General features: G+C 41.4%; 1 protein-coding gene across 1 annotated transcript; it reads left to right on the top strand.

The window, feature by feature from the left end:
* Window positions 1-307: 307 nt before the first annotated feature.
* On the top strand, window positions 308-20,224 carry TRMT11 (tRNA methyltransferase 11 homolog (S. cerevisiae); the record flags this gene model as incomplete). Its single annotated transcript, XM_010153386.1, has 7 exons — window positions 308-464; window positions 4,602-4,682; window positions 5,344-5,508; window positions 6,972-7,044; window positions 7,723-7,854; window positions 11,174-11,294; window positions 19,642-20,224. Coding segments are annotated over 7 exons (861 nt in total), but the record flags the coding sequence as incomplete, so codon positions are not given.
* Between the last annotated feature and the right edge of the window lie 5,886 nt (window positions 20,225-26,110).

Below are 26,110 nucleotides of genomic sequence, written 5' to 3'. Positions count from 1 at the left end.
GAATTGTTTTTTTGATACCTAGAATAGTAGCAAAGTTGCTCTAATTGTTACTTCTTCAGAAAAAATTTCCTTCTAAACTGTTTGTATATTTTTGACCTCTGCCTAGAAGAATTTATTTAGGTGTTGAACCAAGATGTCTGCTGCTTGGAAAGAAATGTGGTGTGTTTTCAGACGGCAGAAAGCGAAGTGATGTGTCGTGAAATGAAGAGTTTCCTGTTTGTTGGATGGTGTCACTTTAGCAAGTCTGTTAACCTGTGTGCTTTATCCTGTATCTGAGACCTGACAGTGATTTTAAATGTTTCAACAGATTGCCGATGGCCAAAGAGAACTTATTGAGTCCTACAGTGTAAAAAAGAGACACTTCATTGGAAATACCAGCATGGACGCCTGCCTGTCTTTCATTATGGCTAACCATGGAAGAGTAAAACCCAATGATGTTGTATATGATCCATTTGTTGGAACAGGTATCACTATACTTTTTTTCCTACTGATGGGAAACGCTGGGAGACTGTGTTACTGCGCGCAGCACGCTGTTACCTGGCGCCGTGGCTTCTGGTGCTTGGGTGAGGTTTGAGATGGTACCAAAAGCAAAATGATGTTTTGTTGAGGGATTTTGGGGGAAGGACACTTACTTCAGAAGATGTAAACAGTTTACTTTACACTTCTGACAAGTCTTCACTGCATTATTTTTATGTAACGTGGCTTAAACACCAGTTCATGTGTGTCAGGTACTGGTTAAGATCCAGAGTGACTAAGAACTGAAATCTGGCCAGACCATTCCCTGCAGCCACTTTCAGAATGTTTACAAGGAGCAGCATTTTTGGAGGTGGCTATTCAGAGGAGTGCCGAGGGCATTTCTGGGTGTATAACACAACATAGCAGTAGGTCATAGCATTCAGCAGTGACCAGTTCCTTGTACCATCATGTCTTGTCTTTGGGATAATACTGTTCCCACGGTGCTTTTGCCTCCAGCTGAACTTTTCATAGTTAAGCCAGGAGGGGGAGCTTTTATTCCACATATTACTATGTGTGGCATACTAATCATTTTTACCGAAGGGAAACTCGGCTCTTCTGTAGGTGAAAAAGATCTATTGTGTCAGGTTGTGCCATTTAATCATACCAGAGCATGTTGTGTTAAGATACCTATAGTAGTTTCTTCAAAAGCATAAGAAAGGCTGTGTTTCTGACCTAGATTTTGCTAAGCTTTGATCAAGGAGACCACATTTGAGATGCATACGATTAAAAATACTTACATTAACGGGAAGATGAAGAGAAGTCTCTGCAGAAATCACTGCAGAGAAGTTAGCAGGAGAGAAGACAACACTACAGAGTCACTAGTAGGGCAAATTCGTATTAGCTTGTGGTTTCCCTGTACCATAGAAGACCAACCAGGGATAAAACATTTTCAGAAGCACCAGGCTTCAGTGAAATACATGGTTTTGTCTTAAATTTTTCTTCATATATGACCTGATTTTTTTTTTTTTTTTTGTGCATACATAATAATGTCTTCTGAAATTTCTTGTTCCTCCATGTGCCTGTGTTCCTTGCAGATGGTTAGTACTCTTTGAAAGGTTGAGGAAATTCTTCTACTTCATCTCTGAGCAGTTTGTTTTGTTTTGGTGTCTACGGTTCTATGTCTTTTTACAAAAATCTGCTGAGCCTATATCACAGAAAAATTCTCTGAGAGCATTTGTTGTCTTGGGAGTGAAAATTGTAGGAAAAAATAAAGGAAGGTTAAAGTTAGAGGAAGAAAAATCACATAGAAGTGGCGAAGCTGTAGAAATTCAAGATAAATGTTAAGTCATGTTTCAGTTCAAAAGTGTAACATGCAAAGTTCTTCCCAAATTGCCTAATGATTTGAATTGCAATTTTTATGGGTTTATTGCATAGGCAGCTGTAATACACAGGCTTGAGGGTAAAGGGACACAGGGACATGGAAGATGCTGGGTGGCACACCATTTGTCAGTAAATGTGTATTTATGACTAAACAGCGGCTTTTGCACCCACTTTTGGTGAATAAACCCCAGGAATTTCATTAGTCTCTCTTGAGGTCCTTTAGAGGATTTTCAAGGTTGTCTGTGCAACAAGTGCTCTGCCACTGGAATTTTGGGAGGTAGCTCAGAGTTGGGAGTGATGCAGTGGGTTTGAGTTGGGAGAACGTACGATCAGGATTTGAGGCATACGTTGACAAAATTGCTGTACAGATTTCTTTATTGGTGCAACTTTAATGCCTGGCTTGGTTTCTTCCTGTTTTTCATGCTGAAAAGATTAAATAGTACCAGATTAGAACGGCCTTGCAAAATAGTGCTTGCTTGTTGGAAACTGGTTTTGCTGGGTGAGCCAAATCGCAAGTCTTCCACATTGGTGTAAGAGTGGACAATTGGAATTTGACCTTGGAATGAAAAGTGCTTTTGACTAGTATGGTTTAAGAGAGTTGATTCCCCTTTTTTATAAAGCAAAATTGGAATGGCCGTGTTTGGGAGTTGTAGGATGTAACTTCCATAAACTGTTTAGGTACGCTTTCCTCAGTGTTGGGCAGAAGGAAGCCTGGAGGTTTCTGGAAGAGTAAATCAAGTCATCTACCTGGATACTTTGTTCTTCCTCCTAGGCAATCTGCTCTGATTATCTCGGTAAGCTTAGTGATTGTGCCTTTGGAAGGTGTTTGTCCCTGCTTTTCCTTTGCCAGTTCGTAATGTTGCGTAATTGCTAAATGACATGAATTTTTTCATGGACATCCTGGAGGATAGTGGTACAACCAGACCCTCATCTGTGCTAAAGAGATGGGGGAAAACAGGGAACGATAGACAGTCATGAAGTTCTGTACCATCATCAGTCTGCTAACAGTCATCAGGGGGCACAGTGATTCTCTGATTAACCCTTTGCATACACCTGTTTGATACAGTAGATCAAAGGGCTGGCCATAGTAGAGTATTTAAGTATTCATGCACCTTCTGTGTGAACACGATTGAGTTAGTACTAGCTGAGATTTATTAAAAGCTGTAAGTTCATGTTTTCTTAACTTCCCCCCTCCCCGTGATTAAAAACATTCTTAGATGGGCAAAGTACTTTCTTCTTACTTTTTTTATAGGACTAGGTGGTATGCCATACTTGGGGTCAGGGCTAGCTAAATTTGTCTTGACCCTCTGGAGGTACTGCCCATCTGTTCTGAGGGATTGCAGCCGAGAAGGGAAATGGGTGACTCCTCTGGGGTGAGTAACCTTGCTTTTCCCTGATCCATTTCACCTGAGCAAGCAGAGGATTTTTTTTTTTTTCTTTTCTCCCTCACCTTCAGTTTTGGTAGAGTTCATTAGCACATGATGTAGGAGCTTTCTAGTGCCCTGAGACGGGATCCCTAGCCTGCGCACACAGTACGTGTTAGGGATTTGTTGGTGCTGAGTGGGTCGTGTGGGGCAGCGCAGCCACCTGAGATGCCTCTTTCCACACTGCCAGTGAACGGGAGAACTGGTGTCACCCGCACAGCCAGCTTGGGCACCGTTCCCTGAGGGGAGAACTGGTGTCACCCGCACAGCCGGCTTGGGCGCCATTCCCTGTGCTGGTCAACGCTTCGTCCTGCAGCCATCATCCCCTTGGCTTGAGCAGGACTGTTTATATCCGTAAGCAGTTGACGTCAGTAGTGTGGGGTTCGCAGCCTTGTTCTTGGTCGCTGTTCCGTTTTAAACCATTTAGGCTTAGCTACATACCTCCTTATTGAGGAGACAGCACAGCTCTTGGGAAGTCTTCTGCTGTCTGTCCTTTTTTTTCATTTGGAAGCTGTTAAAGAGAATGTTTGCTCATTTCTGTGGGTTATTCAACCATTGCTTGGTTTCAAATGGGAATCACACATGCTTCTTCGCTAGGGTTTGTTTTCCTTTAATTAGGAAAGCAGATCACAGTAGTAATGTTTAAAAAACCCTAGTTTTATTGCAGGATGAGCACACGAATGAATGTACTGACAAAATAGCCAGCATACTCACAGAAAAAAGCATCTGTGTGTAGTTTTCACACTGCAAAACAATTACAGGAACTTTTTTTTGATACTGCTGTTTACATTGGAGATATTTACATTTACAAGGTTCTTGACTATGGCTTCTTACTCAGGGAATGGCCATATTAGACAAGTTTGATTTTAGAGACAGTTCAGGAGAATGACTTTGGGAACAGACACAGTAGGATTGCCCTTCCTTTGGTGATCGTTTTTCAGTTTGCTTGCCAACAATTAGAAATTCTGCTGCTTGCAAAGTAGAACTAAAAGTTTTGGTTCATGTAATGACGAAAGGATCTTACTGCCTTGAAATACAGAAAACCATAAGCAAACTCCTAAGAGCAGTCTCCAGAGATAAGGTGTGACACGGGGCATAGCAAGATAAGGAAGGTCAGGTAGAGCAGACACGGGACCTAAATGTTACTGTTTATAGTTGCATAGTGATTCTAACTGATGGTGGTTTTAATTCTTTTTCTTTCTTTTTTTTCTTTTTCTTGGGTCTAGCTTTGGGTCTAGTGTGCTACAGGTGTAAATTCCTGAAGTTCCTGAGCAAAAAATCCTCACCCAGGTAACATTTATGATGGCACTTTATGGTTTTCCCCTCTTCTTCCCCTTATAGGTGGCCTTCTCATCTCCTCAGCACACTTTGGAGCATACGTGTGTGGCACTGATATAGATTACAACACAATCCATGGATTAGGTACGTTCCATGTTTCTAAGCCACTGAAAACTTACTCTCTGCAATTAAGGAATACTGATGGTAGCAGATGATAGTGGATTTTACAGCAATATTAATCTTCACAGGATTTATTTGGTCATGCTTATTTCTATTGACCATTTTACATGTATCCCAGCAAAGCTATTCTCTTATTTTTTTTAAAGCAGGAAATATTTAATAAAAGGAATAATGAAAACCAAAACAAGGTTCTGAATGATAATTCCAGTGGCTGTGTTCTTTCTTAGCCTGTGATGTAGGAAGCTTCTCGTAACCTGACCCAGGATGCCTAATCCCATTCTTAATTCTCTGAAAAACGGCAGTGCAAATTGTACCTGATTTATTGGACAGGCTTATGTCTGACGGATAGTAAGAACACGTTACAAACCAGCGTTTTTATAGAGGTGTTCTGTGACACCCTGTGCAGGTGGTGCAGCAGAACTTTTCATATGTATTTTCGTTATTTCTTGCTACTTGTGAAGTTTATCGCAAATACTTGTGAGTGAATAGAATGAGACAGGAGATAAACTCTGGGTTTGTACGTGACATTTAATTCTTTAAAATAAATGGTAGGGTATATGAAAGCTTTTCCTATGAAGCAGTTTGTTGTTGAGTATGCTTTTTTTTTTCCATTCTGTGTCCCCAGGCAAGGCAAGCAGAAAGAACCAGAAATGGAGAGGGCCAGATGAAAATATCAGAGCGAATCTCCGACAGTATGGTTTAGAGAAATACTACCTCGATGCGCTAGTTTCTGATTCCTCAAGACCAATATGGCGAAAAGGGATGCTCTTTGATGCAATCATTACAGATCGTAAGTTCGTTAATGCTTTTTGTTGCCTAATAACAATGACTGAAAGGTAATTGCCTGTGTCTGTGCCTATGCATGCTGATTTCTTGTCGTGATGAGCACTCGGGTCTGCAGTTTCCAAGTTGCAAAAGATGACTGTTGAGAGCAGCACTGTGGAAATTGCACCTGCATTTGACATCTCTGCATTTATTCTAAGGATAGTTACGAATGTGTAACAAAGCCAGCACTAGTGCTTTCTCCCATGGAGGGGATATTATGTTTGCCAGCGGAAATCTGTATGGCTGAAAATTGTCCCTCGAAGAAGTCTCATTCAGTAGGGGCGTAACTTTGTTGCTGCATGGGGGCTTCTTACCACAGTGGTCCATGCTGCCGTTAGGGCTTGATCTGCAATGCACTGGAGTCTGCCACGCAGCTCTGGTGGACTTCTGGAGACCGAGGTTAAGTGCTGCTGGAATGCTTCCAACGAGACTTTTTAATGTGTTTCTGATACACTTAACTACTAGAAGCACTAACCGTTTGAAAGGATCTTTTGCTTTTTTAGAAATGTATGTACTTAGCACCATTTGTCATGCATCAGAGGGGGTAGAGGCTAAGGGAATAAATAAAAGACCTTGATACAGCAATTTCTGATCCTTAGTGCTGGCTCTTATGATGACACATTCATATTAATTAGGAACAGGGAGTGTGACTTTTCTTTGTGGGTTGCCTGCTAATTTTTATTTGGCCTGTTTGGCAATAAGACAAATATTCTAATATAATTAATATTAGAATGGATATTAATAGAATATTAATATAATTAATATTCTAATATAATGTGACACAATTTGCAAACTCAGATCTGAGTCATATTAATATTCTACAACTTCTGCATTTACGAAATAGTGATATTGGTGCTTCCATGATGCAGAAACAAGTCTCACAAAAATGAATGTGTTGAACTTAAAATAGATATGTTATGTTACTAGAAATATGCAAATATGTATGAGAAAAAGCCACCTCTGGCTCATCTTATCTGCTTGTGCGAGAACTACCATTTGTGTAATGTGTTGGCAATATATACAATTTCATTTTGCAAAAGGTTAGCCAAGTGCTGTAGAGGAGTTGTTTATGTCTGTCAAAGAAAGGAGGATGGGATTGTCGGACATCGAAGTGGTAAGGAATATCTTCTAATGAATAAAACAGAAAAGCATTGTCCTTTGTAGTGCAGCAAATGTCTAGGCTGCAAGAAGCCTCTTATAGCTGAAGGGCTTTCTTTGAAACAGTGTTAAAGTCACATTTGGAGCAAGAAACTTTTAATAGGTCTTAAAGGAATTACCCTTACCAGCTTTTGCTTTGTAAAAGCTTTCCTGGTTTTTAACTTTGTATAAGCAACAGTTCGTGCACTGATGTGTACGTAGGATATAACTGTATGTTATTTGGAGTAAGGGTGACCTTCTCAACTCTGTCTGTGCATTTGCTTTGTGTAGCACCGTACGGTATCAGAGAAGCTACTCGCAGAACGGGTTCACAAAAGGAAACAGTTAAGTCAGCTGAAAGAAGGTAGGTAAGCTGTCTCGTCTGATGTAGAATACAACTGTCTCAATGGAAACCCCGTCACAGTTTTAGAATCTTTATTTCTTGGTTGGCTCTCAGCAGTTAAAAAAATGGTAGTAATAATAATTAAAGAAGAAAAGCCCTTTGCAAAACTAGTATGTCACTTCCTGAAATCCTCTTGTTTTTATTCTCCCTGCTTATCATTTGCATGCGTTCAGATTTCACATCCTTTTTCTTGTCTCTGTGAGTCACCATTCCCTTGTGTTTGCTATTCTCAGAAAGTTCTTTTCAGTCCCTGCAAGCTGCAAAATCAGTCTAAAATGAAATACCTCTGTTCTCCTTTAACCTGCTCTGTTGGATTTCCTTTCTCTTCAGAGATAACACATGGCTTCTCAACTGCCCAGCCTTCGTTGTCTTCTGCCTTTTACTCTAAATTGCCCTTAACAAAGATTTTGTGCGAAATAACTATTCCCAACGTGCTTGTGATTCTTTGACTTCCAGGGGAATTTGGGAAGGGGGAATTTGGGAAGTCTTGTATTTCTTACAGTAGAAGTTGTGCTCCTGGATTGTCCTAGGTAGTTTTGCAAATCTTTGGTTTGGTGTGGAGTTAAAAAAAAAAAAAAAAAAAAAAAATTAAAAATGCAGGCTTTATCTGTGCTTTTAACTTGTAAATTTTCTGTTTAGCACAGAAAATCACATCTTCGTTTCATCCAGTTATCATCTAAGTGACATCTTTTTTGACCTCCTGAAGTTTGCGGCAGAATATCTGGTGATGGGAGGAAGATTAGTGTACTGGCTGCCGATATACAGGCCTGAGTATGTATCCTTGATTTCTGCTATGTAGTAGGTCAGAGTGGATGCGACGTTCTTACTGTGCTTTCATGTGGGGCATAGGACGGCTGGTACTTCTTCCACAGTACTAGCACTTATATGTCATGCCCAGACTGCATATTTTAAAACTTTATGTGAGGGAAAGCAGATTTGGAAATAAGGTTTTTGGATGGAGGCAATTCCTGACTATTACCATAAAGAAGAAAACCTTCACGTGTCCTTGCAAATGCATGTTCAGTGGGTTGAGGTTTAAGCTGAGAAAATTAGACTTTCAAACTGCAGATAGATTTCTAAGATAGTAGTGGCAAGGATCTTACTAATAGGTGCTTCTACGAGTAGTTGATAGAGATGCATGACAGGGCGTTCTTGGCTCTTTGGGGTTTGGTACTACTAATTTAGCTTTCTTCTGAGAAATCAGAAGTCAAGTGACCAAGAGATGGCAGTGAGAGGCAGGAAGCGTAGGGGAGCGGCCTGCTAGGCTGAGGGCTGCCAGTAGAGACTGCGGGATGCAGTGCTTGGGATTAGAACGGTGTTGTAAAAGGAAAGACATCTCTTTGCATACCTTACTTCAGCATCTCTGAGAAGTTTTTAAGGGTTGGTTTGTTTTCAAAACTTGTATAGTAAAGAGGAGAGTTGATATACAGTAGCTGTTTCTGAGTATCTTCCAGGTGTGGATGTGCTCTGAAGGTAGCTTCTAAAATGTCCTATGTTTCTATGTACAGTCAAACTATACGGATACACAAAGTGGTGGTTGTCCCTGGTTTCACCATGGAAATAGCTACTGACAGTTCTACATTTAATTATCACGTTCATTTTGAAAATTTGGAAATCAAAAGGAGCCGTTTCTGTTTCATGTTTCCCTAGCAGAAGAGTGCACTTAGTAGCTTGCGGGTTTTTTTTTAATAAAATCGGTAGCTTAGGCTTTTTTTTTTTTTTGTAAGACTATTCACAAGCAAAATAATGAATGCCATTAACAGTATTGCAGCTAATTTTTCAAAACATCTGTCTATACACATGTAACCCCGACAGACCATGTTTGGTTGTAAATTTCAGATTTCCATGTCGATAAACTGGAATTTCTGAGTTTATTCTGTTTGTCAGGATACCAGAGATTTTTGTGTGGTCATTGAACACTGGTGATAGCGTGTCTCCTCAGTACAGCAGTATAAAGCGTTTGACTTCAGGTGACTGTGAACTCCACAGTCTGGTTCTACTCTGTTTGCTGTTTTGGGGAGGTCAGCTCTCTCAACCTCCAGCTGAGTCGCTTCTTTAAAAAGTAAACTTGTATGTACTACTGTGAATTGATTTAATGCAATGAAAGTTGAAATACTGAAGTCATGCTGTTAGCACAGAATATTAGTACAGTCACTGTTTTCAGCTGTAATGATGAACACGGGAACAAACATTAAAGCCAAGTATGTGGGGGGAAGATAAAGTACTGTCTACTAACATGTTATGCTGTCAGATATCCCTTGGCAACACCTGCCATCAGGTTCAGGTGTTATTTGAGATCCTTGTGTATTACCTCAAATTAAAACCAAAACTGGATTAAAATGGATGTCTGTTAAAATCGCCGGTACTGTATTTCGTATTTGATAATGTTCTGAGTTTTACCTGAAAGAATGTAGAAGTATATGCGTTGATGCTAACAGACAAGGCTTTTTAACAAAGCGATAGTGATCTCTCCCTCTGCTAGATAGCATCTCACTCCCAAGTTTACTCTTTCAATCTGACATTGAAATCATTGTTCAGTCTGAATTCTTTTAATTCCTTTGCAGTCAGGCTTTTATATGGTTATGAAGAGAAACTTTTAGGATGATGTGGCAGAGTGCCTACCTTTGTAAGAGTGAGGCAGTCTGGTGGTACTGGATGCATCAAAAGTATTGTGTAATAGAAAAAAAAAAACTAGTTGGGAATTTATTTGATTCTATTTTGTAAAAAGCATGTTCTGACTACACATAGCAGAAGTAATGATTTCACATGAGAAGTGACTGAAAGGTGGTTTTGCAACCTGGCAGTTTTGGAACAATGCAGAGAGGCAGCACTGTGGGGTTTTTTTCCTATGTACAAGTCTGTATTTGGTGTTGTCTTACTTGTTTAACAGCTCACTGTTGTCTTTAAGAAATGTCAAGATTCCCATCAGCACCTAGATGGGTATTATTTTGAGTTGTGTTGCATTTGACTTCTCTTTCTCCCAGAACTATACATTTACTTTGTAAGGTGCTTTCAGAAAATACACATTTTTACAGGAAAAATATGAAGCTCCTCCTTTGTATCTCTTAAGTCTAGTGATAGGAGTGAAAGTTTTCTAGTTCTGCTTCTTAATGTCTGTCTTGTGTTGACCCCCAAGCATTGGGGGATCACGAGAGCAAGCATTTTATATGAAATCACAGTCACTGCCAGCACCATATACCGTTTTCTGTGTTACGTTGTAGTAACTATCACAGGAAAACTTCCTACAAAAACTAAGACTAAATGGCTGATCTGTATTTCGGTGTATAGGAAGGATGTCTGATCTGATATTTATCGTATTAGCTAGGTTAATGCTTATTGCTCCTGTAGTCCAGTGCAAAGCTCTGAAATCCTTAAATTCCCTTTCCAGCATTTGGAGAAAGAGAGGGATTGAAAGCAATCTAGAGTAAGCTGTTTCAGTAGAAAATAGTATGCTTATGAGATGGAGGCACTTAAAACACTGTATCTGCTTGCTTCTGTAGCCAGGATTTAACTGCGATCCAGTGTTGCTACCGTCTGAAGTTAAAAGATCACGGATGGGGTTTTTTTCTTTCCTTTAGAAAAAGTAATTGTGACGTGGTACATTTGTAACACACAGAGCTGGTTTAATTCGATATGGAATTGAAGTCTAATGGTCTCCTTTTAGGGAGCCAGAGTTAAGTCTCTTGTTCCTGCAACTTTATATGTGTTGACTGTGGAATACATTTGTAAAATCACAGCCCCTGATGGGATAACTTATTACGCCTGATTGGCTGAGAGATTTTCTACTTGAAATTATACAGGCAGGCCTGTGTGCATACATCAACATCACGTAAATACATGTAGAAAATGTGTGTGTGTGTCTCTTTATGGTGAGGCTTTAATTTATTCTACACATTTTCTGTCACAAGATGATTGGAATATATGATATAAGAACTGCAGAGCACCAATACCTGAATTTGTTTAATCAGATTAAAATGTATAGCAACTTTCTAGTGCAAGCCATTTTGTGAAAAATCTGTATGAATTTTGTTTCAGATGCAGGTTTTCCAGTTCATGAGCTCACAGCTGTATGAATGTTTATTTCTTCCAGATATACAGAAGAGATCATTCCCCGCCACCCGTGCCTGAGACTGATTAGCAACTGTGAGCAGATGCTTTCCAGCCACACATCAAGGCGCCTGATAACCATGGAAAAGGTGAAAGAATTCAAGGTAAGCTTGAGTTCTTGATGATACTGTGTAACATAGTGGCTATTGCGTTAATGAGAAGTTTGTGCTATTCAGCATTTGATCCTTATTTCTATCACATGAGTTTTTTTTATGATGAGAATTGGAGCTTTTGTAAAATTCCCACAAATTCTTTAAAATAAATCAGGTGATGATTTAAGGGACCGTTCTGGTCTTTTCTTTTTTTTTTCCTCAGTTTTGATATACTTTTCATCCTGAGCGAGCTGCTTAGTAGTGTGAAATTGATCTTTGAACTTACAGTTACTTGTGAAAGTTGCATATGCTTTTCTTGGAAAACTGAACTCTGAATCCCATCTACAGAGATGCCTAAGTTCCCATTGATTCTAAAGTGTAATTTGGTGCCCAAGTGCCTTTGTGGGCCTTGCAGTATGGGTAAAACATATTCAATTCTGTTACTTCATTTTTAGAGTGGTACACTTCTAGCTTTTGAAATAATTTTGGAGCTGTGACATAAGTACAGTGAAGCACATTGGCTTGTTTTTTGTTTTGGGATATGCTAAGTGCCTCTCCTGAGGCATTGAGACTTGGGAATATTGCATTCAGGTCTCCTTCCCATTCTTGCTGCTTCTCTCACCTAATGCTGTTAAAAGAGATGCTGAACAAAGGTGAAGCAAATCCTTGATGAAGACACACACAGGCGATAAGCAAGTGGTTTTAGTACGTTCCTTGTCAGTTGGAAGAGCTGTTTTAAACCACAGGAGATACAGTCAGACTGCTGTGCCTGCATGGTGCTTGCACTAATAACACAGCAGGGTTTCAGCACTGCGTTCATAAAGCTAATGACGGCCAAGATTCTCAAGCAACACCTGAATTGTCTTAAAAGGCTGTATGTGGAGTTCAGAGCCATAGCTGCTAACTTCACCGGTAGCAAAGAGGGTAAATTATGAAAGTTTTTGACATGTATGTCTTGGGGTATTCGTGGAGGTTTTCTGCAGGAGGTTTATTGCTGCCAGTGCTGAGGGATAACGTGTTCTAATTTAAAAAATGTATCCAACCTTCTGGGAAAAGATTCTCATCATTTGTTGCTTTGTTCATCACCTGTTCTTCAGTACCTCCTTTTGACAGGTTCAGGTCTGGAAATGCTTAACTCTGAGCACCTGAGTCTAGCTGGCAGGCTTACTGCTTAGATAAAACTCTGCAGGTGCTTACGCTCAGGACTCCAGATGTCTATTAGATAATTTAAAGATACTGGGACCCCTGAACTGTTTCTGATGGCGCAAAACCTGTCCAAATAACAAAATACATATTGCCTCCTTAGCTAGTGCCTGCTTGGCTTAGGGTCTTGTTGTTTGGTGTCTAAGATTTCTCCCCCCCGCACAATGTCCCTGAGCTAGGACGTGTTTTTTCCCATCTTAATAACTTGGATAACCTTTGAATTGGATAGTTCTGACTCACCAGATACGAGCATAAAATTCGGTAGTTGGAGCTTTGGCTGTTTTTCTTTCTCTCAAATGAAAGAGTGAATTTTTATGAATATACAGGCATTTATGTTTCCAGACAGTTTCTGTCTGCTTTACTGAACTGGTTGTAGCAGGCACTCACAAATGCCTTTTAATTCAGCTGAGCGTAGTACTCGCAAGTGGCTAAGAAGTTTTACAAATCATGTAGTGTCGTTATGCAGTCCTTCGGTTTCCCCAGTGTTTGCCAGCAATAATGAATTGCAGATTTCACAGCAAATTCAATTTCACTATTATCACTCTAAACTCTTAACTAGAGATGAAATCAGTCAGTTACTGAGCGTGGAATTGGTGGTGCAGTTTGATTGTGCTTGTAATATAAAGGAGACCAAAGGGAATGTAAAAAGTGAGTGTGTCTGGTAGAGGTATTGATCTATTGTGATTAATCATAAGCATGAAGATCATGAATGTTGGATTAAAAACGTCACAAATTGTGGTATATAACTCACTGTCTTGTAAGCATCCAGTCTGTTCTGCTGAAGTTTATGGGGAAATGGTGCCAACTGGAATAGATTTTTTTTTTTTAACTGAACGCAGCGTTGATGCGAATAGACTTTTCCAGCCATGTGCTCAATATGAGCAGAAGACTTGTTTGGGTATTCTCCCCCTCTACTCTGCTCTTGTGAGACCCCAATGTTAGGTTTTTTTTTTTTTTTTTTTTTTTTTGGACAGCCAAGGTGGTCATTAGTAACTCCCCTTCTCCCCAGTCTCGAGTTATAGTGATGGTAATAAAAGCGAACAAAGGCAGCTTTTGTAGAGGGCAGCTAGCAGTAGCCAGCGAGCAACTTCTAGTCTTCTAAAACTCTGAGGGCAGAATTGGAGAAGTGAAGAGGGAGGTGATTCTCCCCCTCTACTCTGCTCTTGTGAGACCCCACCTGGAGTGCTGCGTCCAGCTGTGGAGCCCTCAACATCAGAAGGATATTGACCACTTGGAGCGAGTCCAGAGGAGGGCCACGAAGATGATCAGAGGGCTGGAGCACCTCTGCTATGGGGACAGGCTGAGAGAGTTGGGCTTGTTCAGCCTGGAGAAGAGAAGGCTCCGGGGAGACCTCATTGCAGCCTTCCAGTACCTGAAGGGGCTACAAGGAAGCTGGGGGGGACTTTTTACAAGGGCCTGTAGTGACAGGACAAGGGGTAACGGGTTTAAATTGAACGCGGGAAGGTTCAGATTGGGTATCAGGAAGAAGTTCTTCCCGGAGAGGGTGGTGAGGCACTGGAACAGGTTCCCCAGAGAAGCTGTGGATGCCCCATCCCTGGAAGTGTTGAAGGCCAGGCTGGATGAGGCTTTGAGCAACCTGGTCTAGTGGAAGGGGTCCCTGCCCATGGCAGGGGGGGTGGAACTAGATGGGCTTTGAGGTCCCTTCCAACCCAAACCATTCTGTGACAGGAGGTGGGAGCTTACTAACCTGATGTATTCCTTTTTTCTATGGACATGAGTGCCCCTCTTTCTGGTACTGAATGGATGTGGATCTCCCCAGTATCTCTCTAAACCTGAAATAAAACTTTCTAACTGATGTTGGAGCAGGCAGGACTGTGTGGAAGTCTACCCTCCTTGAACTGTGAGGGGAGCTCTTTTTGAAGCAGTGAAAACACAAGTTCAGCTCTCCAAAGACGGTGGCATCTGTACATAAGAACTGAAATACAGTGATAGTGGAGGAATGAGGAGCTGTTGGCCAAGTGGGTTTGTGTTGTAATGTCTGTCGACTGTGATCCAATAAGGGTTCAGTCTTCTACTTAGGTCAGAGAAGGTTTGAAGCAATTGTCCCAGCCTGAATCGAGTGAAAATGTACCTTCCATTGTGCCAGTTTACTTTTCAAAAGCCTTAAAAAGTATAGCAATGTACAACTGAAATATCTCAGTCTATGCCACCTATACCTGAATGCCATCATTATTTTTTATTTAAATGTCAGATAACCGGTAGGTGGTTAGTCAGTAGGAGAATTGGAGTATAAACACTTACAGCATTATTACCACAAGGGTTCTCGGGAATCTGTATCTGGTGATCAACCAACTATTTTCAGAAGGCGTGGACTTGCTAACAGTGTTTGTTTAACTGTAGTGTTGTTGTTTGTTCCCTTTCTTGACAACAGTGTGCCTAGCTTTCTGTTTTCTTGTTGATTTCCCTGTGCTGAATTACTTCAGCTATTGCCAAATTACTTGTTTCATTCCTCTGCTGGCTGTCTTACCGAAATATGTGGTATCTATTTGGCTGGTAAGTGCTACCTAATTCTGAAGCTTCTGATCAGAAATACTTAAAAAAAAAAAATACTGGAAGAGACATCTGTCATTGACAAAAGCCAACAGAAACGGTTAAAAATAACGTAGCTAGCTGAAACGGAAAATTTGACTGAAGGAGGAACTCTGAGAATATGACTGCCCATGAAAGGACTCTGGAGCATCAGGCATACAAATCTGTCACGCTGAATTTGTCCCGTGTTTCCACATCACACGGTCACTCCAGAGTTGTTACTGGTGTAGAATTTTTCCTACTGCATTTAGCAGTGTCTGTTCCTGGATATGACCCTGTTGTCCCTGATTTGGAAACCGCTCAGCGTTGTTTATAGCTGTGTAACGTTAGTACGAGTGGTTTCTGTAGCTACTGTCCAGCACCAGATGTGGAGTGGTAGGAAGATGTGATAAGACGAGAAAGATTGGGTTTTTCAGTTTTTAAACAAAACCTGAATGTGGGTAATTACCCTGAGGCTGAACTGAGGCATGCTGGAGACATAAAAACCTTTAGAATTTCACTTAATATTTGCCAACGTTTAAAGAAAAACAAATCTTTCTTGTTATCTTTAAGCTTCCTGCTCTTTCTTCAACCTCTTTTGTTTTTTATTAGAGATCTGTAACACCTTTTTTTAGTCTTGTCTATTGAACAAGTAGGTGCTGTGTTTAAGACTCAAATTAGCTAAATGCAGTTTGATGGAATGGACTTTTGACAAGAGAGGTGTTGGTTTTCAGTTGTCACAGAAGCCATCGGAAAAAATTTCAGAGCAAAAGTTTTATGTGATAACTGTTGTTTGCAATTAGTTTGCTGTTGTCAGAACTTATTAATTCGAAGTGAGAACCAAGGATGATGATAAAGAATGACCAGGGATTAAACACCATCTTCAGTTCTGACTTTTACAGATAAAGGGAGAAATCTTTTGTCTTCTTGGTAGTGCTGGCAGACTGGAGAAAGAGCTGACTTAACGCCAAGTAGGCTGATGGGTCTTGCAAAGAGTTTCTTGGGCGGTCTCACAGTTTTGTGTTGAATAATCCAGCACAGACTTTATGCCTTGAAAACTATGTACACTTGTTTCAAAGGAAATAAATGGAAGAAGCTCCTCACCCCTAGATGCAGCTGTGTATCACAAGCAGTGCTTCTTACTGCTCTTCCAGTGTGTCACGTTAAGAGAAGGAAAAGACTGTCTCCCTCAAAACACTGTGATCCAATACCATTCATTCCCTGAATTTAAAGGTTGTTGGGAAGGGAGTTCGTGGGTTTTTTGTTGGTTTGTGTTTTGGGTGTGTTTTTTTTTTTTTTTTTTTAATAAAAAAAGCAGAGAAAAGGAAGAAAACCCCATTCGTATGAACTGCGCTGGACAGTTAATGCACTGGAGGGAGAGTTGTCACTGCCACCCTTCATAAGAGACCTTCTCTTACTGCAAAACGTTCCTACCCAATGCTTCGGGTGCATATTCTGCCAATTGATGCTACTCCTGGTGGAGCTGAACAGAGGGTGATTGGCTGGCTGCTTTGACTGCTTTACTGAAACAAGCTGGTGCCTGTTGCCCAGGCAAATTCTAGAGCAAATAGTGACAACAAATTGTTTTATGGAGGTGATTTTTGACAAGTTCTGTAGAGTGAAATGCAGCCTATCCCTAGTGTTCAGATTGTACCCATTGAGCTCCTTGTGTAGGTATAAAATATCCTGAGTTAGAATTCGTTCAGAAATCATTAGTCTCTGAAATCCAAGAATTCCTTGTACTTTGATCAGTTCTCATGTTGCTAATTGAACTGTTTTGACTAGTAAACGTCAGGATTGAGTGGCATCTCCAGGTAACTCAGGGTTTCTTATTTTCTTTTCCCCCTTTTTAAGAAGCAATTCCCAAATTGTTCTTTTTTTATTCAGAGCAATTACTGTCTTTCCTGAGGGGTCATGTCTGTACGGGGGAGAGGTAGAGAATGGGAGCTCGTAAGCTGGAATTATTGTGATGTGGGCCAGAACGGTCCTCTGTAAGGTCTCCCAAGAAGCCCGTGCCTGAGTGCAGATCTCTCATCTAGCAAGCAATGATTGGCACAGCGTTTGATGAGGCGTGGATGTACAAGATGGACTCTGGTGTGGAAGGATGCACCAAGCCTCTTTCCATTGGATGAATGCAGATGCTCCTCGTACAGCTGTGTTTAACTTGAAGTTTGTGCTCTGGCATGTCATATCCTCTCTCTGCCCTAACCAGCTTGGGGGTAGAGGGGGTACTTCCTTTCTTTCTTCCTCCCTTCACCCTGAATCAGCATTTTGTTACTTAAGGAATCAAGATGAATGGTGTACAGATGTGTGACCTCTTAGAGGCCGTAGGGCTTAATTTTTATGTTAAAACACTGTTGACCCATATATCATTATCCTTCAGGGTCAAATATCCCACCCATTTCTCGAATCAAGCAGATTATGTAGATTTGTCATTAAAACACACCCCAAAGGTATAAGAATATGCTCTGTGTTTAGGTCAAAGAAGGATTACTGGCCTGCAAATTCAGGGAGAGGCTCTGAATTTGGCTCTTTTCATCAGAGTGGTCCTGTATAAGAGACCTGGAGAAGTGGGTAAAGGCTGGCTATGAGAGGAGCATTTCTTAAATCCTCCTTGTTTCCTGTCTACCAGTAGTATTTTATTTTTTCCTGTGGACATGTTAAAAACCTGTTGATTTGCAGCCTGAGAATGATCTTGGAGACAGCAGTCTCTCACAGGTGACCAAAAGACAATAGGTAGTACTGTCTGCAGTGGGTTTACAGAGGACATTTTCTCCTGCTGTTTTCCAATACTGCATTATTTAAATGGAACTAACCTGCAGCTACTGATGTTCATGCCTTGCATGTTAGATATCCACACAGCACTTAACATTTAGCAAGTTAATTTTAAGCCAGTAGCATTCTGCTGGTACCTGCTAGGATTCCTACCTAGCTTCGTAGGAATATCTCATGGTGTCCAGGAGAGGGCACTTGTACATGCACACAAACATCTCGCTGTGTTGGAAAACCTTTTGTTTCACTCCTTTAGAATGCATTTTAGGATATCCAAAGCAAGATGAGGTGATGATCTTGCTAGATGAAAGCCTGGACAGGCTACAAAATAGCTGGAGGGGAAGATTGTCCACTGCAATCCGGTTCATCCTTGCACTGCAATACTTCTGTAATGTGTGAAAATACAGACTTAAATCTACTGCCGTGTTCCTACTACTTACGCTAAAGCATTGAACAGGGACCTTGTTTCCAAATATGAACAAATAACTCTGCACTGAAACTTAAGTAGTGAACCAGTCTGTATGCTGCATCGCTGAAAAATATCACAGTAACGAGGAGGCCAGACTGGACGAGGCTTTGAGCAACCTGGCCTAGTGGAAGGTGTCCCTGCCCATGGCAGGGGGGTTTTAACTAGATGGGCTTTAAGGTCCCTTCCAACCCAAACCATCCTGTGATTCTGTGCATTGAAACACATTTAGTGGAACAGAGGTTTAGTTCTGTTGTATGCTTGTTTTTATTTTTTCCTTGCACAGCTCAGTTCTGTGTGAGACTGTTTATCTCAGTTCCATCCTGCTATGGAGCATAATGAAGTGACATTACCATAAGTGTTAAACGCTTTTTAAAGTTGCCATCAGTTTTCTTTAGTGCTCAGGTTAGAGTGTGATGTATTGTTTATTGTATTGATAACAATAGCTGACAAGTATCTTAATTGTGTGAAGCCACAGTACACCAGGAGCTAAACCTTTGTATATATAATGGGCCAGTTTTCTAAACTCTGTCCTTAGCTGATGTCAAACAGGTGTTTTGTGTAGGGATTTACTGTGTCAACTTTAACTTTCAGAAGTACATGAATCCTGCACAAGCTAAAAATCCTCTGGTAGCACTTTGGTATCTGTAGGAACTCATTTTAGTTATTTGTGCTCCTTCTCTGTCTGTATTTGCCTTCCACAGACCTCTGAGTGATTGGATTCTCCAGGTGATATTTTCTCCAGAAAGTGATCTTTGTGTTTTCCTTTATAAAAGGCTACATGGCATAGTACCTGTGCTCTCATTTGTTCGTGCCAGGGTTGGATTCTGGTAATGTTAGCTGAGATATTTCCAGTGATGCAGCACTATTAAAACCTCAAATGTCTGCTGCTGACAACTTGTATCATTTTGTTGTACGGTGTAGAATAATGAAAATTTGAATGAGTACATTGAAAAAAAAAAAAACAAAACCCACAACAAAAAAACCACCACCCCACCCAAAAAAAACCCCTGTCTGCATACAGCTGCATACAGCTTGCATTTCATCAGTGTCAAATGAAAATCCGTTGCATATGGATTTTCATTTTTGTTAAATGTTAAGACTTTGCAGTAGGATGTAAATGTTCTTGTTAATCCTAATGGAAACCTTAGCGTTCTATTTTTGAAATTCTTTAATCAATCTAATGACTTAAATGTTTGCCATTGAATTGTAAAAACCAAACAAACAGAACCCAAAACCAACCAAACCAAACCAAAAAACCTCCCAACAAAACCCAAACAACTTCACTGCTGCTTGTAGTTGTCCAGAAAGTTCTGGAGGACAACGAATGGCAGTGCCCGCTGAACACACTACCCTAAACCCTAATGTCTGCGTTTTGATACCATGCAGGATCAAGATCAGCATTCTTACTTGTTGGATGGTCAATACATGCCATACAGGGGACACAATTCGTTCCGTGAGAAGTATTTCAGTGGTGTGACAAAGAGGATTGCCAAGGAAGAAAAAGACAATCGGAAGTAAAATATAATATAAACAGATTAAAAAATGAGGAAAGAATGAAGATCGTGTTTCCTTGTAAGGACATCTGGCTATGAACATTCACTTGGATGCTTCAGAAAAATAAATACTGCTTTTAATTTTAAAACAAGAAGAAACCCACAACACAGGTTGAGAGTTCTTTTTAATTAGCTTTGTTTATAGCTGGTTTTATTGTACAAGTTTTTTGAGTCTTATTTAATTTATATTTGTACTTTCAAGTACTAATGATGATTGACTAAAACCATTATTATTGTTCTTTCACCGTTAACGTTCACAAAAAAAGTAATAGTATTATTTGGCTTCTTAAACTGTGAACATCTGGCTGGTTTAGAAACACGTGGGGGTGATCAAGGATTGCGTATTAAGAAGATCATTCTCATTTGTTTTGTTTTTTTGTAAATGGCATACAATAAACCGGAGAAGATTGTTGTGAGTTCTTGTTAATTGTTGCATGCAATGACTGCTGCTAGGAATTCCGATAGCTGTGGCTGAGGCCAGCTGTGTTTAAAGCAAACAGAAAACACAAGTGAACGCGCGCGCGCACCCCCACCCCACCCCCCAAAATAAAAAAGCCTCTGTGACCTGACAAACTCTGGAGAGCCTGTTAAACCCTGTGAAGCCTGTCCACATCTGAAGCTCATCTGTACCTTGGATTTGCTTTTGCATTCCTAAACCTTGACTCTTGGTCAAGCCAACTGTCTGCGATTTTTGGTTCAGAAACTGATAGTTAAAGCAGTAACGACAACAGCATAAAATCAGTAATGGTTCCCTAATGGTATTAAGCCTAATCAAATCTTTGAAATTGAAACTGTATTTGTTAAAGGGCGAACTTTGCTGAATCCACACCATGTCCATCATGAAAATACCTCGTTTGAAAACCACTAAGCCCGTTAATTCAGGATGTTAACGGCTCTTGCTGTTTTGGCAGTCAAATGTTCTTCAGCGGGGCGTTGGTGAACATACCTACTTGCTGCAGCCGGAGGAAGCCTTGCTTCTCAGCTTGCTGCGGGTTACGGCCTCGGTAGGTGATGATCTTTAAGAGCGTCCCCCAAAAAAGCAGCAACACCTAGGAAGGCGTGAGTCGTTGCGTCTCTCTGAGCGTCAGCTGCGTTTGCTCTTGCGTGTGTTGCCGTCCTCCGCTGTGGCAGAGAGAGCTCAAAGACTCCATGACGACTTTGTCTGACCTTCTGGATCTAATCTGCAGCGTGTTAGGAAGTTCTGAAATAGTGATTTATTTTCTGTGTTTCCATTATAAATCACTTTGTTTTGAGACTTTTAACGTCAGCCGTATAATAGTTGTGCTGGGCTGAACTTGGAGCAAGATCAAAGCTCAGAAAAATTTTCAAAAGCAGAATTTGAATTGATCACTTTCAAATATTACAGCAAAAAATTACTGCTTCTGAAAACCCGTCTTCATATAACTTCTGACTTCAATTTTAGCATCACAAGTTGGCCTTCAGCTTTTATTACTTTACAAATTAAAATTACTTTCTGTTCTTCATCGGCAAGGAATTTTTCTAGATGGATTTATTATGCATTTATAACTTCATTTTCATAAAAGTTACCCTACGTAGACGTGATCTAAATGGCTATACAAGATGTAAGGTAGTGGCAAATCTGGCTCTGTCTATTCAAAGGGAATGATTTAGTTTATTTCTCCTCCGCCTGGACCAACTTTTAGTCCACTCAGCAGCAGTGGTGTGGCCTCTGTGTAGCACTTCATACATAACAGCTCTATCATTACTGAGGGATACCATTTTGAACAGAAACTGTAAGTGTATTTGGGGTACTGCATCAACATCCGCTGATCAGAAATAGTCCAGAATTGAAATCAGATGTTCAGGCTCTGCTGATCCCCAACTTTAAAGCTATCATTTGGATGTCACGCTCCAGCCCCTGCTACGTGCAGACTTGCGAAGCGGAGGCGTTTGTAGCTGCAGAGCCGTGGCACGGCCCTTGGGCTCGCTCTGGCGAAGGGCTGACAGGCGGGCGAGTTACCCTTTCGGCAGAACTTGGCTATCGATGGCCGCGGTTTCTGGCGCTTTCGTTCGACCTGGTTCCATTCAGTCTCTCTCAGTGAGGTTCCAGTTTCCTGTCCCTGGCAGGGAGGGTCCATTCACGAGCCCATGCTGAACTCATGCCATTGTCATTCTCTCCTTTGGGGCGGTTTGTGCCATTTTCCAGTTTTGAAAAATAAACGTTATTTTTGGAGCGCTTTGTCGCGCTGCAGCGAACTGGGGTGAGGAGCTGAAAACGGCTGCGCGGCCGTAGGGGCAGAGGCTGCCTCTTGCTGTAGGGAGCGATTTGTTGAGGCAGCAAATGGAAAGACCCCCTCTTTTTGCAGAATCCCTTTACCTGGTGGTGGTGTTGCCAGCTGCCAAGCCGCCCACTGTGCTGGATTCAGCCAGGAAAGAGTTAAATCTCGGCCTGCGATCACTCTCGGGCTGCGGCTCTCGGGCTCTCTGGGTCTGACTCCCACTGCTCAGCACCTGTTGTGCATCGGTCAGTGGGTGGTGGGGAATTGTATCATATTGTAACATATGTTTTATTTTCTATTGTTTTAATCATTTATTATTACCAGCACGTGTATGTATTCATTTAGATTTAATTAGTAAATAGTTCTTATCTCAATTTTACGAGCTTCCTTATTTCTTTTTTCCTCCAATTCATCCCCTCTACTGAAGGAGGGGAGGGGGATTTGTGAGAGTGGCTTCTTGGTATTTTGCTAGCCGGAGTTAAACCACGACACCCACGCATCTATGGGAAGAGGGAGCGGAGAAGTAGTGGAAATAGGTTTTCATTGCACTAATTCTGTGCCCTACCTGCTTATCTCCCTCATACTTTTTTTTTTTTTTTAAGTTGTGGCCAATTCGAAGAAGTTTGACAGGAGGTCAAGGTTTGATGGGGTCTTGCAGGTAACAGGGAGCTACAAACATTGTTGAAATAGGCAGAGGTGTTGAAGACAAAGACCAAGTAAATCTCTTCCAGGGAAAGTTTGTAACAGGAGATCAACTCTCACTAAACATCAGAGAATCCACGTGGAAATAAGAGCTGGAGACAAAAGCTCTTACCGTGATTTTTGTTGCTGCTGCTACAACCAACGCTGGTCCTGCTGCATCTTGATCTTCTCTTTAAAATAAAAAGACCCAGATAAAAGCATACAAAGGGATTTTTTTGGAAGGAACATAAAGGTCTCGGCTCAACTTTCCACTTCCACGCAACTCGCAAAAACTCAGACTGGGTGGTTTCTCCTCATCACTGATCAGAAGAGTCAAGCAGACGTGTCAGCTTGCCCAACATCTCAAGGCGAGCGCAGCCCTCCCTTTAAACCAGCCTAAGGAACTGGTGTCTGTTACTGGAACAACATCTAACTCTGTGTCTTCTCTAGCAGAGCCGGCGTTTTGTCTCCGCAAGACCCGTGCTGGGCTTTGTGCTGGTACCGCTCACCGCAGCTACGTCCGCTCGCTGCGTACGGGCCCTTCAACGGTGACTCTTCCGAGTTTGCTGTTGGCGGATCCTTCCTTCCTCTCTCCCTGTCCAGCAGGGCTGGAAGACTGGGGTGGAAATTCCTAGTTGTTTGGTGTCTTTTCTCCTATTTCCATTAGACTGGTATTTCAGCTCGGAGATGTGATTCGCAGGAAGGTCGTCGGTATCCATACGCATGGCAGTTGGCAGAAGGCTGTCCTTTTTTTGTGAGTCCTCAGTCACAGGTTCACAGAGTGGGAGGGGTTGGGAGGGACCTCTAGAGATCGTCTAGTCCAACCCTTGTCCAAAAACAGGAAACAACACTGCTAAGAAGATAAAATAAAGGCTTTCTCTTGAGCTTTGTTGATATTACAGTGAACTGTAGAGATATTACAAGGAGGAAACCTTAATAATTCAGAATCTTCTCCTTCCTTTTTCACTGTATTTTAAGATCTCTTTGTTAATGGTTATTTCCACCACCCACAGGATAACTCCACAGCCTCAGGGCCACCAGCCAGGGAAGGGTGCCTCAGAGAAAGTGACCCTGTGACTTTGCACTGTCCTCTGGCCACAGGTTTTCCAGAGGCAAAAATGTCCCGTGGGAGAGGGCAGGACTGGAGCACATGAGCTGCAGTGGTTGCGGGTTTCCCTGTCGGACAACAGGCAGCTCTGGGGTAGCTGACAGGAGGCTGATGAAGTCTCCAAAAAGGCAAAGGTTGCTCTCCGCTGGCTCTGCTCCCGTCACCACCATGTTTCTCTGTTCTGACTCTCTAAGAAAAAATTAATGTGTTCTTTCTTTGCTGTTTAGCTTCGTTTGCAGACTTTTCAGTCTGGAAACTTCTTCCCTGCTCCTAAAAAAAATAGAGGTTTGGGTACCCAGGAGAACGAAGAGGCCCATATCCCTCTCTGCCTTTCTTTTCAGTTTGCTATTTGGAAAAAAAAAAAAATAACAAGAAAAAAATTTTAACCTTATTCTCTTACATCATTGATTTTGGTGATCACATCATTTAAAACTGACATACAATTTACCTGCCTCCGTGCTACCCTTTTTAATATGTTTCTCTGATGTTCTCTTTTTGGCTTATTGGACTGTAAAAATCTCTGCCTGCATATATATCCTCACAACTGTTTTCACTGTAGTTTTCTGTCATGGCTGCTGTTGCTCTGTACAGTGCCTCTAACCAGTTCCAGCTCTCCTGAGCCTGTGGGTGGACGGGACACCCCCCAAAAGAGGCGTCAGCTCTCCTTCAGCCAAAAGGCCTCATCAAACCCCAGGTCCTGGTGACAGGACAGTCTGCCTGGCTGCACAAAGGACCTCAAGACAGGTTTGCCAAGTAAGGTCTTTGCAAATTTTTTGTAGGTTGCTTAAAAAGGGGTGGGCAGCTGAAAGGTAAAAACCATCGATGGGAGGGAGATCTTCCTGCCTTCACTGCCACTGTTGTGATTTTAGGTACCAGTACACACCGTCAGTGTCCAGGAGAGAAATTACAGGTTGCTGACAGCTCAGGGCACGGGAGGCTTCAACCCAGCATGCCAGGTTTGACAAGGAGTATTTTGAGTACAAATGGGTAAGAACAGGACATACTGCTTTGTTTAAAATTCTACAAAAGTTATTTTCTATGTTTTTTTAATGGAAAAGAGACTGTTTTGTTCAAAGATACGATGATTGCCGTTGATTATCTGACATCCTAATCCAAAAATCTGTTTTACATAAAAATGTGGGGTTTTTTTTAAATCTTACCTTCTCAAGCTGTCAAACAGCATAGTATTATCACTGTTTTAATCCTCTCCAAATCTAAATTTTATTTAAAAATTACTTTTTTTTTCTTTTAAGTGAAAATGGCACTTGCTGTATAAAATTCTAATTTAAAATCTGTTCTTCATGGATTCGTTCTAATAAATTTTTCACTAATGATGTGCAAAATAACAGGTTATGTTAGTGTATGTGATGGGATAAGTAATTAATTCTAATCTAAACAATCTCATCTCCATAAGGAGGTACTATTGGCAGAATAGTTATGTAGCAATTAATCATAATACTCCCTTCTATGAAAGTCTGTCCCAAAAGATGGGATGTATCTGAGTGATGACTAAGGATGGATGTTTAGTGCCAGGACTGGACAGCCCACAGGATCTTCACTTTATCCTGAGACTGATGCAAGAGATTTCCATTGAACACTGGGAATTATGCTGCTGATTGCATTTTGGAGGCAATCTTTGGTCTATGTCTCTTTTCTGTTGAGTGCAGCCCTAGGAGAAATGCAAGCAGATAATTTCAGTACAGGATAAATTTAGCTATGAAAGTTCTTAATAAGTAATAGAGAAGGTTCATATAATATTGTGTTTTTTGGCTACAAATAAAACATAGCTTTTGTTTATGTGGACAAAATCCTGTGAGCAGTTGGTTCTAGTCAAAGGGAAGGATAGGTCCTTACACACAGGCAGTCTTCTCTGAATGTGAAATATGCTCTGCAGTCAAGCAAGCCAAGAGGGTAAAGCCTCTTGGGTATGGAGGGCGATGGCTGAAATATAAGTATGGGCAGGCCTGGCAGGTTGACTACATCACCCTCCCTAAAACCAGCCAGGGCAAGTGCCATGTGCTCACAATGGTGGAAGCAACCACCGGGTGGCTGGAAACATCCTGTGTCCCATACCACTGCCTGGAATACCATTATGGGCCTTGAACAGCAAGTCCTGTGGTGACATGGCACCCCAGAAAGGGTTGAATCAGACATTGGGACTCACTTCCGAAACAGCCTCATAGACACTTGGGCCAAAGAGCACGGCATTGAGTGTGTGTATCACATCCCCTATCATGTGACAGCTTTGGGGAAGGTCGAACAGTGCAATGGAC

The sequence above is a fragment of the Eurypyga helias genome, unplaced genomic scaffold (genome assembly GCF_000690775.1).
Source record: "Eurypyga helias isolate BGI_N326 unplaced genomic scaffold, ASM69077v1 scaffold17190, whole genome shotgun sequence".
In the NCBI taxonomy this organism is placed as follows: domain Eukaryota; kingdom Metazoa; phylum Chordata; class Aves; order Eurypygiformes; family Eurypygidae; genus Eurypyga; species Eurypyga helias.
This window is presented reverse-complemented; position numbering and strand designations above follow the sequence as displayed.